This window comes from Coenobita brevimanus, chromosome 48, assembly GCF_032717465.1.
Source record: "Coenobita brevimanus isolate Jiangsu-jjx chromosome 48, ASM3271746v2, whole genome shotgun sequence".
Taxonomy (NCBI): domain Eukaryota; kingdom Metazoa; phylum Arthropoda; class Malacostraca; order Decapoda; family Coenobitidae; genus Coenobita; species Coenobita brevimanus.
Window position 1 is genome coordinate 15531154 of NC_137001.1, and position 13060 is coordinate 15544213.

Here is a 13060-nt window from a genome sequence, read left to right on the forward strand (position 1 = left end):
GAGTGGCTACTGGCAAGTAAAATGGAGGAATCATCTCGTCCTATCACTGCCTTCAGTACCCATCCAGGCATTACCAATTCCGTAGACTTCCATTCGGTTTGAGAAATGCACCATCAGCGTTCATGCGGCTAATCCATACAGTTTTCGCCGGTATGATAGGCCACTCAGTTTTTGCTTATCTAGGTGATGTCATAATCGCTAGTCACTCGGTAGAGGAACACTTAGAAAAATTGGCTGAAGTGTTCACTAGACTCAAACAAGCTGCACTTAAAATCAGACTATCAAATTGTGACTTTTTAAGTAAGAAATTCCAATTCCTAGGATATGTTGTCGATGCTCACGGAATTAATACATCAGATGACAAGGTCAAAGCTGAGAAATTTCCCAACTCCAACCAACACCGATGCTGTACACAGTTTCCTCGGTCTTAGTGGCTATTACCGTAGAATTATCAAAGGGTATGCCCCAATAGCTGTGCCGTTAACAAAACTGCTAAAGAAGGATGCGTCTTTAGTGTGGGCTGATGAACAAGCAACCGCATTTACAACACTGAAAAATACCCTAGCACAATCCCCAGTTTTAGCATTCCTTGATTATTAAAAACTATTTCTTCTCTGTACTGATGCTTCTGGAGTTGGCCTAGGTGCCGTTCTCATGCAAAATGACTCCGAAGGGAAGAAACGTGTCATTGCCTATGCCAGCTGTGTGTTAAACTCCGCAGAAGCCCTTGCCGTGGTCAGGTCTCTAAAATATTTCTGCAACATCATCTACGGTTATCCCATTCACATCCAAACAGACCATTGTGACCTGTTTCAGGGACGTAACCTTACCGGTCGACTTGCACGCTGGGCAGTCACTGTGAATGACTATAATCCAACATTTGAATATGTTCCTGGGAAGTCCAGTGTCATAGCCGATGCCCTCTCGTGGCATGTAGCCTCAATCTCAACCAGTTGTGATGTAAACTTGGCATTCAGTTATGACACACTGCATGGGTTCCAGCGTATGGACCCTGTATGGTCACAGGTCATTTATTTTCTAGAGTCAGGAGATGATTCTTCCTTGCCAAAGTTACTAGTCCCTGTATCTTATTTCTTCCTTAACAATGCTTAGCTCAATAAACATTCAGTACTGAAAGGTAACAACGTACCTCATCGCAAAGTTAAGCAACTAGTCATTCCATGAGACTTAATTCCTGCTGCCCTTCATTTAATCCACAACTTCCCTCATGCATCACACCCTGGCAAAGACAGAAGCTTACGGCAAGCACGTCTGTCATATTATTGGCCCGCTATGCAAAAGGATATAGAAGCACACTGTGATGCATGTTTATCATGTGCCCGTCATAAGGGGTCAACCTTTCAACCTGCTCTTATATTAAAGTACCCAGTACCATCAAAACCTTGGCAAACTGTCTCTCGTGATCTTCTGAAGCTGCCTCGTACAGAATCTGGCTTCGCCTATCTATTAGTGGTAGTCGATCATTTCTCTAGATTTGTTATCTTAGCTCCATTGCATGAAAAATCTGCTAACGCAGTAGCACATGCCTTTATTAATTCAGTAATTTGCTCTTTCACAACACCAGAAGTAATTTTAACTGATAACGGGTCAGAGTTCGATAATTCAGTACTGGAAGAAATTTGTCTTTGATACGGAATTAAGAAATCCAACATAGTGGCTCATCATCCAGCCTTGAATGGCCTAGTAGAGTGCCAGAATAGGAAGATATTGGAGAGTCTACATCACATAGTGGGAGATCAGACTTCCACTTGGGACGAGTGGATTTGGCAGGTAGCTGCTTCAATTAATTCATCCATCAATAAGTCAATTGGTGAAACTCCATTCTTTGTCATCTATGGCTTTGACAAAAGACTACCTTATTCACTGTTGCAATCCAAACCTGATCCGATCTACAACTACGATAACTACGTGCGAGTCCACTTATCCAATTTCCAGAAAATTCATAAATACATTCAGAATAATCTGGCCCTTACAAATGGGGAGGTGGTACGTAACCAACATGCTGCCACAGATGTTACCATCCAAGTAGGTGACTAAGTTTTTGCCCTAGATCATGACAGAGGTTCAAAACTAAAGAGTAAATTCTTGGGTCTGTTCCATGTCATATCTCGTAAGGGTAATAAATTCGAATTAAGAGATCCATACAAGGCAGAGACGACAGGGGTGCATGCAGATGATCTCAAACGTGCATCAAAGCACATAGTCTTGGAGGACCTACTGAAAGAGACCACATCTTCTCCACAACAAACTCCTACTCAACCTTCTTCCTTTTCTCTAAGCCTTCTTCTGACACTACTACTCATCCTTCCCCTACTGTTAATAACTATCGTGCCAAATTGCGTTCTGCCACTAAGTCTCTAGGATAACGTTATCATCTCACACTCTTGTCATCCTCTGCATTAACATCACCTCTAACATCAACTCATTTTATAGGAAAGATGCTGTGGCTCTACATGCTGGCAGTGCTGACTCTGGTCGGGTCTGGATCGGGTGAGGACGATGGTGTCATACGACCCAGGGCCTTGGTTGCCACAGGAGGCGAGGTAATGGTGGTGAAGGATGTAGTCTCCTTGCGCTACGATCTAGAGCCGCTGTTCGCTGTTCACTTGTAATGCACTCTCTTTGCAGCCACTGTTATGTCACTGGTAGGGCAGAATGGAAGGGGAGATCTGGGGACTCACAGTCGGCGCCCTGGGGTAGGCAGAGTCCCTTCAGGGGTCCCTTCGGCTCACGGCCATGGGACAACTCTCAGGGGTGTCGTCCCTTGCTGGGGGCTTGGGCTATGTGTGGCAAAGGGCCCCTCACTGTCAGGGCTGGGAATTTGGGATTGGGGCCAAATAAAGTTCGGAGGCACTCACTCAGGTGCTTGGTGGAGGACGGACGTAGTCTTCATCGGGGCAGGGAGAGGTCTCGCCTGGGGGGCCTGGGGATGTCCTCGGAGGGCCATCGGCTGCAGTCTCCCACTGGCAGCGCCGCCATCAGGGTTGGGTTGCGGCATTGTTCCCTGCTGGAGTCCATCAGGTAGGTGTCCTCCTCAGCTGGCTGGATGGAGAATAACCCTGGGGATAGTACGGGGCCTCTCCACCAGTTCTCAGGGCAGAAGTTCTCCTCCTGGAGGTTGTCTTGGTCTGTGTGGACAGAGGGGTTGTCTGTGCTCCCATCGGTGGGCAGGACTAATCGCAGATCGCCCTCTCATTGCAGAGTCACAGGGGGCAAGGGGCTTTGGTGTTTCTCCCCGGCGCGGCTACCGGCCGTCGCTGGGTTCCCTTGGGCAACAGAGGGAGGGCATCTACAAGCTGTCCCTTCCCTGTTGGTGCAGCTACAGGCCATCACCAGGGCCCAACTCCCTAACGGAAATGCAGATGAAGTGCGGCTACCAGCCGTCTCTTGCCTGTCAGTATGGCTACAGGCCGTCGCTGAAGTCCCACGAGGAAGGCGACCTGCAGACGAGGAGCGGCTACAGGCCATCTCCAGCCTACAGGCATGGCTACAGGCCGTTGCCGATGTTGTGCCCTCCGAGGCAACTGCAGAAGGAGAGGGAGCATACCTGTCTCTCCCCAGCGTGGCTACAGGTCGTCGCTGGTTCTGCAGGGGGGGCTGTCTTCTAGTTGGCGGCCCGGCTACAGGCCATCACTGGGGCCCGGCTACAGGCCATGACCCTTTTGTCGGAGTGGCTACAGGCTGTCTCCTCTTTTTCAGAGTGGCTGCAGGCCATCTCTGGATATGCACGGCTACAGGCCGTCTCCTCTTTTTCAGAGTGGCTGCAGGCCATCTCTGGATATGCGCGGCTACAGGCCATCTCTGGATATACGCAGCTACAGGCCGTCACTGGGGTGCTGCTTGGAGCTAATAGGCTAGCTCCACCCCGATCCTGGCGAGGGCTAGCTTGCCCGAGAGGTAGTGTACTTTGACTAGTGTGGTGGAGGCAGGTGAGCTCCAGGGAATAGGGGCGCGTGGCCCGGGTGGACTTATGTCCGTATTGACCAGACACGGTCCACACACCGTCTAGCCCTCCGTGGTCTCCTCGGGGTGTGGTGGCGACCTGAGTTGCCACAGCCGGCGTTTGAATTATTATTATTATTATTATTATTATTATTATTATTTACTACTACTACTGCTACACCTAGTACTACTACTACCACCACCACTACTGCTGCTGCTATTAATAATAATAATAATATTATTATTATTATTATTATTATTATTATTATTATTATTATTTTCTAATCTTTCCACATGACCTACAAACATATTATCAGTTCACCTTTAATCTACCGAAAATCAAAGATAGATACATATGCCTAATTCATTTATCAGCCTACCAACCAAGACGAATGTGGACACGCATTTTCCCCACTACGTACCAACCACTCACCCGATGTAGTGATAGATTTATTAGATAGATTCATAGATAGATTGTCAAAAATAGATTAAAAGTAGATTAAAGGACATCAGTATGTATTATTTCTACCTTTCTACGTACCTATCTATATATCTGTAAGGTACCATCCACTCTCCTGATGTACTATGAATAAATATATACATAGATGGATAGTTGCAAAACAGATTAAAAGTAGATTAAACGACATCAGTATATATTTTCTCTACCCATCTATCTACCTACCTATCGGGCTGTCCAATTACTACCATCCACTCAACTGATGTAGTGATAGATTTATTGAATAAATAGATAGACAGATGGATGGATGCAAAAATAGGTTAAGACCAATATCATTTTATATGTAGTGCATACCATTCGCTCACCTGATGTAGTGATAGATTTACTGGCAAGACAGATAGATAAACGCAAAAATGGATTGATATAAATATTTTTTCTCTATCTTTTTATCTAGTATGTACCATCCACTCACCTGACGTGGTGATAGATTTATTATATAGATAGACAGATTAATAGATAAATGCAAAAATAGATTAAAGGCCAATATTTTTTGTTGTATCTTTCAATCTAACTAGCTGTCTGTCTATCTATTAGCTACCATCCACTCACCTGGTGTAGTGATAGATTTATTGGATGGATAGATAGGTGAAAGAAGTGATAGATTAACTTTTTGAAAGTGTAAAATAAAGAATGATGTTTTCCTTTGTCCGTCTGTCTAGCTGTCTATCTACGATATCTACCTCGTAGCTACCATCCACTCACCTGATGTAGTGATAGATTTATTGGACAGATAGACGCAAAAATAAATTAACTTTCAATTTGATGAGTAAGAATGATTTTAGTTGTCTTTGTCCACCCATGTCCATCTGTCTGTCTATCTATTTGATGTAGTGATAGATTTATCGGATAGACAGATATGCAAAGATACATTAAAAGACATCACTATTTTTTTCATTATGTCTGTCTGTCTAACTATATATTTAGTACGTACCATTCACACACTTGATGTAGCGATATATGAAGTGGATAGATTAAGAGATGCAAAAATAGATTAAAACATGATTAATAGCAATTTTCTATCTATCTATCTATCTATCTAGTACTTACTATCCACTCTCTAAATATTGTGATAGATTTATTGGATAAATAAATATATTCACAGATAAATACATAAATACACTTTCTCGATAAATTCTCGATAAAACTGGATCTCTGGCTATCTGCCTTCCATCCATCTCTAGTACGTACCATCCACTCATCTGATGTAATGATATTTTTTTGGATAGATAGATAGGTAGATACAAAAATAGAGAGATTAGTTTTGAATTTGTTTAGTTACTGATGTTGAATTTTTTCACTATCTTTCTAAGTCTGTCTATCTTGTACATACCGTCCACTCACCTGATAAAGTTATATATTTATTGGATAGATGGGTAGATAGATGTAGTATGTAGATAGACAGGTAAACAGATAGAAAGGTGCACATGATGGATATATAGATATCCACCAACACCAGTACATATTATCCACTCACCTGATGTAGTGATAGATCTATTGGATAGATCTATAGATAGATGGAAAAATGGATTAATGATATCAATACTTTTCTCTATTTAGTACGTGCTATCCACTCACCTGATGTAGTGATAGATTTATTATATAGATTGATAGATGCAAAATAGATGAAAGGCATCAACATTTTTTTTCTGTATCAGTCTATCTATAAGTATGTCTAATCTATCTATCGAGTACGTACCATCCACTTACTTGCTGTAGTAATAGATTTATTGGGTAGATAGATAGACGCAGAAGTATATTGGGCATCAATATTTTTTCTTTATCTCTGTTTGTCCAGCTAGTATATACCATCCACTCATCTGATGTAACTTCGATAGATGCAAAAACAGATTAAAAGGCATCAGTAGTTGCTCTCTCTCTCTCTCTCTCTCTCTCTGGTACATACCATCCACTCAACTGATGTAGTGGTAGATTTACTGGATAGATGGACAGACACATACATACATAAATAGGTAAACTCGATAACGTGAAAGTTTTGACAGTGATTCTCTCTCTTCGTCCATCTGTGTATCTCTCTCTCTATCTCTCTAGTACAATGGTTTTAATCTTTTTACTGCCACGTCCCCTTTGGTACCTGGTCCTTCCCTCCACGCCCCCCTCACATCTTCAACCAAATTGATAAGATTCTCTCCCAGATTTTAAGGAAAAACTGATAAAAGGTGTTTCTAGTCTGATTATTGAGCACGAATTCTATGCAAACAATATACACGGCATATTTAATGAGGTTGCTTTCTTACTACTGTAATTTAATGAGATACTTGACATTTCTTCTTATTTATCAGAACTTGAATGCTTGGTCGAATGCCAAAGAGTCCGCGACATAAGTCCCCTTCAACGCTCAGCTGGTGTCTATACTTGGTCTTGACAGCAACAAGCATGGAAAATGAAGCTTCACAAAGATATGTGGATCCAAACAGTGTCAGAATCCGAAGAGCTTGATGTGACATCAGAGGGTAAACAGGAAGGTACTTGACCCAGAGCGTCTCATGATTCATTTCTTTGAAGTCTTCCTCAGCTGAGGAGTTGAATTTCAACTCATGAAACTCCTCTTGCACTTCATCCGAAACATCAACTACTTCACATTGAAATGGGTTCCTGATGAACTTCCAGGCTTCACATTTTTAATCTATATCTGGGAACTTTCAAGTCAGTCAGATGAATGATTATTTGTTTCTTTAACACAGAATCAAGGTAACTCTGAATGAGAACAGAATCCAAGTTACTAAAACTGGCTGTATCTCCATTCTGAACTCGACATTTCCAGTGGTCGATTTGGCCATGAAGACTCGAATGGTGTCGTGGTGCCTGATGATGCTGATGTTTTTCCCATGTAGTTTAAGGTTGATTGCATTCAGATAAGCTAGAGATAGCAGAAAGCCTTCAGACTGGAACTTGTCATGGAGATTTGCCTTCTGCTGCGAATCTAGAAATATTTCTACTTCTTGTAGTTCATAAAGCCGTCCAGACATGTTTCCCTTAGAAGGCCATCATACGTTTGTGTGATAAAGCAAGGCTTGATGTTTAGTTTCCATATCCTTATACTACAGTTTGAAGAGACGACTATTTGAGGCCCCAGTTTGGATAAAGTTGACTACCTTGATGGCCACGTTCAGAACATCCCTCATTTCAGCAGGTAGAGTTCTGGATGCTAAGGCATCATGATGATGTATGCAGTGTGTACCTACAGCAGATGGACTTTTTTCTTTCACCCTAGTTATGAATCCAGAATGCAGACCAAGCACAGCTGGAGCTTCATCAGCACACACTCCTACCAGCGAGTCCCATGAGAGTTGATTTTCCTGAAAGAAGTTTGATACCACATGAAAAATAGCTGCTACTGTTGTGCAACTTTCCATGGGATGGCAGAATAGCATTTCCTCTTTTACACTGTTACCTGACACGAAACGAGCATACATCGGTAGCTGAGAACACGGAGCGATGTCAGTCGTTTCGTCACACTGGGTGGCAAATACAGGAGAAACTCTTACTTGGTCAAGAATTTGATTTTTGATGTCTTGAGACATTTCATCGATCCTTCCCTGACTGTATCGTTTGATAGAGAAATTTGGGAAAGCTGCTTTGTATTATCTTTCCCCAGAACGAGTTCTGCTGCACGCAGTACACTTGGTTTTATGAGAGACTCTCCGATGTTATGGCTATTCTTGCTCTTCGTAATCAACATGACAATCTCAGAGGAAGCCTCAGCAACCTTTGAATTTTGTTGCCGAAATGTTCCACTACCGTCCATCTTAGTTTGCTTCAAGGATTGTCTTTTTGTTTCAAAGAATGCCTTGGGCGTGTCAGCTAGTGCAGGATGTGTTGTCCTCAAGTGGCGGTCCAAGCGTGAGGGCCTCATTCCCTCATTGCTCAGAGTCTTGTAACATATCACACACTGGGGGACCTCTGTGTCACCCTTTTGGAGGGACACGAATCCAAATTGAATATATTCGTCCACTTCTTTGCTCTCACTGGGAATTATTTGATGTGCAGCAGGCAACCCAAATCTGTGAGGAAAACATAAGGCACATGTAAGTTTAGATAAACATCTCCACATGGTTATAAACACCATAACACAATGATAAACACACCACATGATCATTAACAAACACAACATGATCATAAACACCACAACATGATGATGATCACAAACTCATGATCAATAACAAACACAACATGATCATGAACACCACCACATGATCATTAACAAATGTCACATGATCATCAACAACACATGTTTATTAACAAACATCACAACATGATCATAAGCACCACTACATGATCATAAACACCAAAACATGATTATTAACAAACACCACAACATTATAGTAAAACACCACATCATGATCATAAACACAACATGATTACTAACCCCTTCTCACGCGGATAAATTTTAAAGTTTTCCGGGCTCTGACACGCGGGCTTTTCTCCCCTCCCTCCGCGGCCACCACACACTTAAAAAATGTGTATTCTCGGCCTATTTTCACCACCCAAACATATTTATTTTGCCATAAAACCCACATATTCCTATTCGTCGATGTTTGTTCTACATGATAAGAAAAAAAAAATTAAAAAAAACACGATACATACGTTATGGCCCTTGGAATAAACATTCGGGATCATAGATTTCACTTCCCAACATCATAAGTTGAATGTTTACTAATCAGTCTCTATATGATATACAATCAATCGAAAGAGAATTTTATTAGCTTTCGAATGGGTCAGGTCCCAGTTTAATACGAGGTATGGTCTTCGAGTAGTAAGCAAAAAAGTAAAACCCATTTTTGACAGAAAACAACTTTTTTATTCGGGGAGGGTTTGTGAAGAACTTTTCTCAGCACCGTTATGTTTTTATTTCATCATCCTATGCACAATTTCATTCTCTTTCTTCCCAGTAAAGAACGGTGATCCTAGGCCTCACAGTTTTCGAGAAAAAAGCAAAAAACTACGGCGTATTTTGCCGCACGCCCGCCGTCAGCCGCACTCACTTATCTTATTTTTCCGTAGCGCACTAACACTTTTATGCTTGCTAGCTACACTTTCATTGGTTTTATACCAACAACTATTTTATATAATTACTTCTGTTTTGTTTTTAGTCCTCTCAGAAACCACACATGAATACTAAACCTCTTGCTAGCAACTGAAACTGAAGCTGTACTTATTTCCCTGTCATTTGTGTTGAAGTAAATAACAATATATATGTATATATAAATATACTGACATAAATAGAGGTAAACAGATAAATAAAAAAAGACTATCATGCACATCTCCAGTGGCGATGATCTTCCTGCAAGACCAGATCAGTTGGGAGGCAAGGAGTTTTGTACTGTGTGTGTGTGTGTGTGTGTGTGTGTGTGTGTGTGTGAATGTGTTTATGTCTGTGTGTGTGTGTGTGTGTGTGTGTGTGTGTGTGTGTGTGAATGTGTTTATGTCTGTGTGTTTATGTCTGTGTGTGTATGTGTGTGTGTGTGTGTGTGTGTGTGTGTGTGTGTGTGTGTGAATGTGTTTATGTCTGTGTGTGTGTGTGTGTGTGTGTGTGTGTGTGTGTGTGTGAATGTGTTTATGTGTGTGTGTGTGTGTGTGTGTGTGTGTGTGTGTGTGTGTGTGTGTGTGTGTGCTTCACTAGTGAAGGTATCGCTTGGTATGGTACCGGTTGAAACAATCGCACATGCAAAGCGGCACATCACATACAGGACATATGTTTCTTGTGTCCTTCCTCATCCCCAGCTTGAAGCACAAGGCACACCTGAGCCTCTTCTTGTCAGGGATCCTCGCCTGGTGGTGGCCCAGAGTGCTATCCAACCTCATGTCGTTGTTGACGACCCTGCGATGCTTGCTTGGATACCCTCGTGCTCTGTGGTCCTGTCGTGTGAGAGCTACAGGCCCAGGCACGGGTTCTACCATCGGACCAGCAAGTGGAGGTGGTGGCGGTTCTGACACCCCTGATGGGCCTCCTGCAGGTGGTGATGGTGGCACCTGTGATGGCCCTGCTTCTGGTGGTGCTGGTGTGGAGTCTCCTGCAGTCTGTGCTGGTGCTGGTGGTGGCTGGGCCCATCCTGGTGCTGGTAGTTGTGTCTGCTGGGTGCCAGGTGATGCTGGTGCTGGCCACCGGGTAAGTAGGTCTGGGGCATGGTGGAGTGTGTGTCCAGATGTGGGCCAGTCCTCTTTGTGGAAATGCAGAATATAGTAGATGATCTGCTCCACAAATTCCAGGAGAGTTACTTGTGCGCATCTGTACTTCTTATACAAGGCAAATGTGTTGAACATTGCCATTTGGATGAAGTAGAATGTGGTCTTCTTCGTCCATTTGACAGTTCGGAGTTATAGTACTGAACCATCTGATCGAAATGATCCACCCCACCCTTACAGTATACCTGTTTTACTCCTCCACAATGACGTGCTTGTGAACAATCTTCTCCATGTAGGTTGTCAGCCCGTCATTACCTCGCACCTTTCCTTGAACCCTCTTCGGAATGGTGTCCGCAATGTGGAAGGTGCACACCATGTTCACAGTGCGCTTGTCCCTCCCCAGTAGGACTAGCACATTGTCCTTGTGCCTGTATGCCATGCCCCCCTCGGGCAGGCTCTTAGCCCTGGAGATGGCCTGCAGCTGGCATGGCGTTCCTCTAGGCAGCCGTAGGGTCCCACATACGTAAAATCCTGCAGTGAAGAGTCGTTCGCACGGGGCTACAGAATTGTAATAGTTGGCCATGAACAACTCATAGCACTGGTTCTTCAATATTTCCACGAGGCTCAACACGGTGTTCTGGAGGGTACACTGCACCCCAGTGTAGACCTCAAGGTTCCAGATGTAGCCCAAGGACAACTCAGCCAGCATGTACATCTTGATGGAATAACTGTTGGGCTTCTGGGGGTTGTAGACGGGGAAGGACAGCCGGCCCTTCAACCCCAGAGAGCCCTCATCCAGGCTGAGCTGCTCCTCGGGTAGGTATGCTGACTGGAACTGCTGAATGACGTACTCCACGACCGTGCAAACGTAGGTGAGCCAATCTTGGTTGTCCTGGGGAATGGTGAGCAAGTTGAAGGCATGGAAGTGCTTCAGGATGGCATTGAAGCACCTTCCACTCATCACCCGCCGGACCCTGGGGTAGTCATGCAGCTTGGAGCTCCGCCAGTAGTGCCTGATGGTCGGCATGTGCATGACCCCCATGAACAGGTATAACCCCAGGACCTTGGCCATCTCTTCATTGCAGGAGAACTAGGCATCGAGCTGAGTCCCCAGGAATGTGGCGTACCAGTTGGTTTCCACGGTAAGGTATGACAACAACTTTCACGTGAAAAAGAGCTGGAAGAATTGCAGGGATGTTGTTGGAATATCCACCTGGATCCCTGAGGAGCCAGTGAACGACCCGTGGTTCGGTGTGAACGGGCCACTGCTCCACCCTGGATCTTCTTCAGCAGCGGTGGTGGTGGTGGCAGCAGGTCGGCCTGTCGATACCCTTCGGCCTGCCCTCTGACCCCTTGGACGTCCCCTGTGTCCAGGCAATGGACCACAATGCCCTTGTCTAGGAGGGGATGCCTTGGACAAGGACGAGGTTGAGATAGAAGGCTCTAGCGACACCAGTCTCCTTGGCCTGGCCAGCGAGGATGTCACCGTAGCATCCTGCATGGCAGAAGCTGGTGGAGGGGCCATCACAACAAACGATGGCCTTGCTTCTGGTGACACTGGCTCGCCAAGGGGAGCAGAAGGGCCTGGAGACTGGGAGCCGACAAAGAGAGTGGTGGGACCGGTAGGTCCTAGAGGTGGGGAGGGTTCTCCGGTGAAGCTGGCCGATGATGACTGTGTGGTCTCCTGCAATGGAAGGCGGCAGGGCAGCTCCACTTGCTGACCCCAGAACGGTCACTCTCAATGTTGCTCTCCAACTCTACGTCATCGAGGATCTGATGCCACTAGTGTGGTGCCAACACGCATCTCATTTTTGCAAGACAGCTGTCGTTGCAAGCCAATTGGAGAATAAATTGCTGTCTGAGGGACTGTGGACCTTGTGGCAGTCCAATGCTGTGGTAGGAGTGTGAGCTGAAATGAAGGAGTCAAGATATTTTATTCACAGCCAGCCAAGAACTTGGCTCAAAACTGGCACAACGTAAGGGTTCATGATATACGTTTATGTCCTTGAAAAACATCATCTCCTACACCTGACTTAGTGCACAGGTAGGGGCCACTAGCACATGGTTACCTCTCTCATTCTCTTTGCACATTACACATAACCAAATCTATCATTTTTATGAGATATACAGTACATTTCTCCAGTAACATGTAAATGAACGTGTTCCGTAGGCCATTACCTGTGCGCTAAGGTGTAGCAGACGGTGTTTCCCTTGTGAGAACACGCTGCAGTAGGTCAGTCTTTCTCTGTCTTTACACATAAAACATAACCAATCTATCACTTTGTATGAGTCAAGATATTTTATTCACAACCAGCCAAGAACTTGGCTCAACACTGGCACAATGCAAGGGTTCATGATATACATGTATGTCCTTGAAAAACATTGTCTCCTACACCTGACTTAGCACACAGGTAGGGGCCACTAGCACGTGGTTAC

General features: G+C 44.4%; 1 protein-coding gene across 1 annotated transcript; it reads right to left on the bottom strand.

Annotated features, from left to right (window-relative positions):
- Positions 1 to 7982: 7982 nt before the first annotated feature.
- LOC145399308 (SCAN domain-containing protein 3-like) lies at positions 7983 to 10399 on the bottom strand. Its single transcript, XM_080271974.1, has 2 exons — positions 10299 to 10399; positions 7983 to 8502 (listed from the first exon to the last, which is right to left on the bottom strand). The coding sequence occupies exons 1-2, from the start codon at positions 10397 to 10399 to the stop codon at positions 7983 to 7985; spliced, it is 621 nt and encodes a 206-aa protein (XP_080128100.1).
- Between the last annotated feature and the right edge of the window lie 2661 nt (positions 10400 to 13060).

Excerpts from the sequence above, each read along its gene's own strand:
- LOC145399308 (XM_080271974.1), bottom strand. The coding sequence starts at position 10,399 with ATGGTAGAACCCGTGCCTGGGCCTGTAGCTCTCACACGACAGGACCAC. Across the intron at positions 8,503-10,298 it reads GTCGTCAACAACGACATGAG|ATTTGGGTTGCCTGCTGCAC; the intron begins GTTGGATAGCAC and ends TTTTCCTCACAG.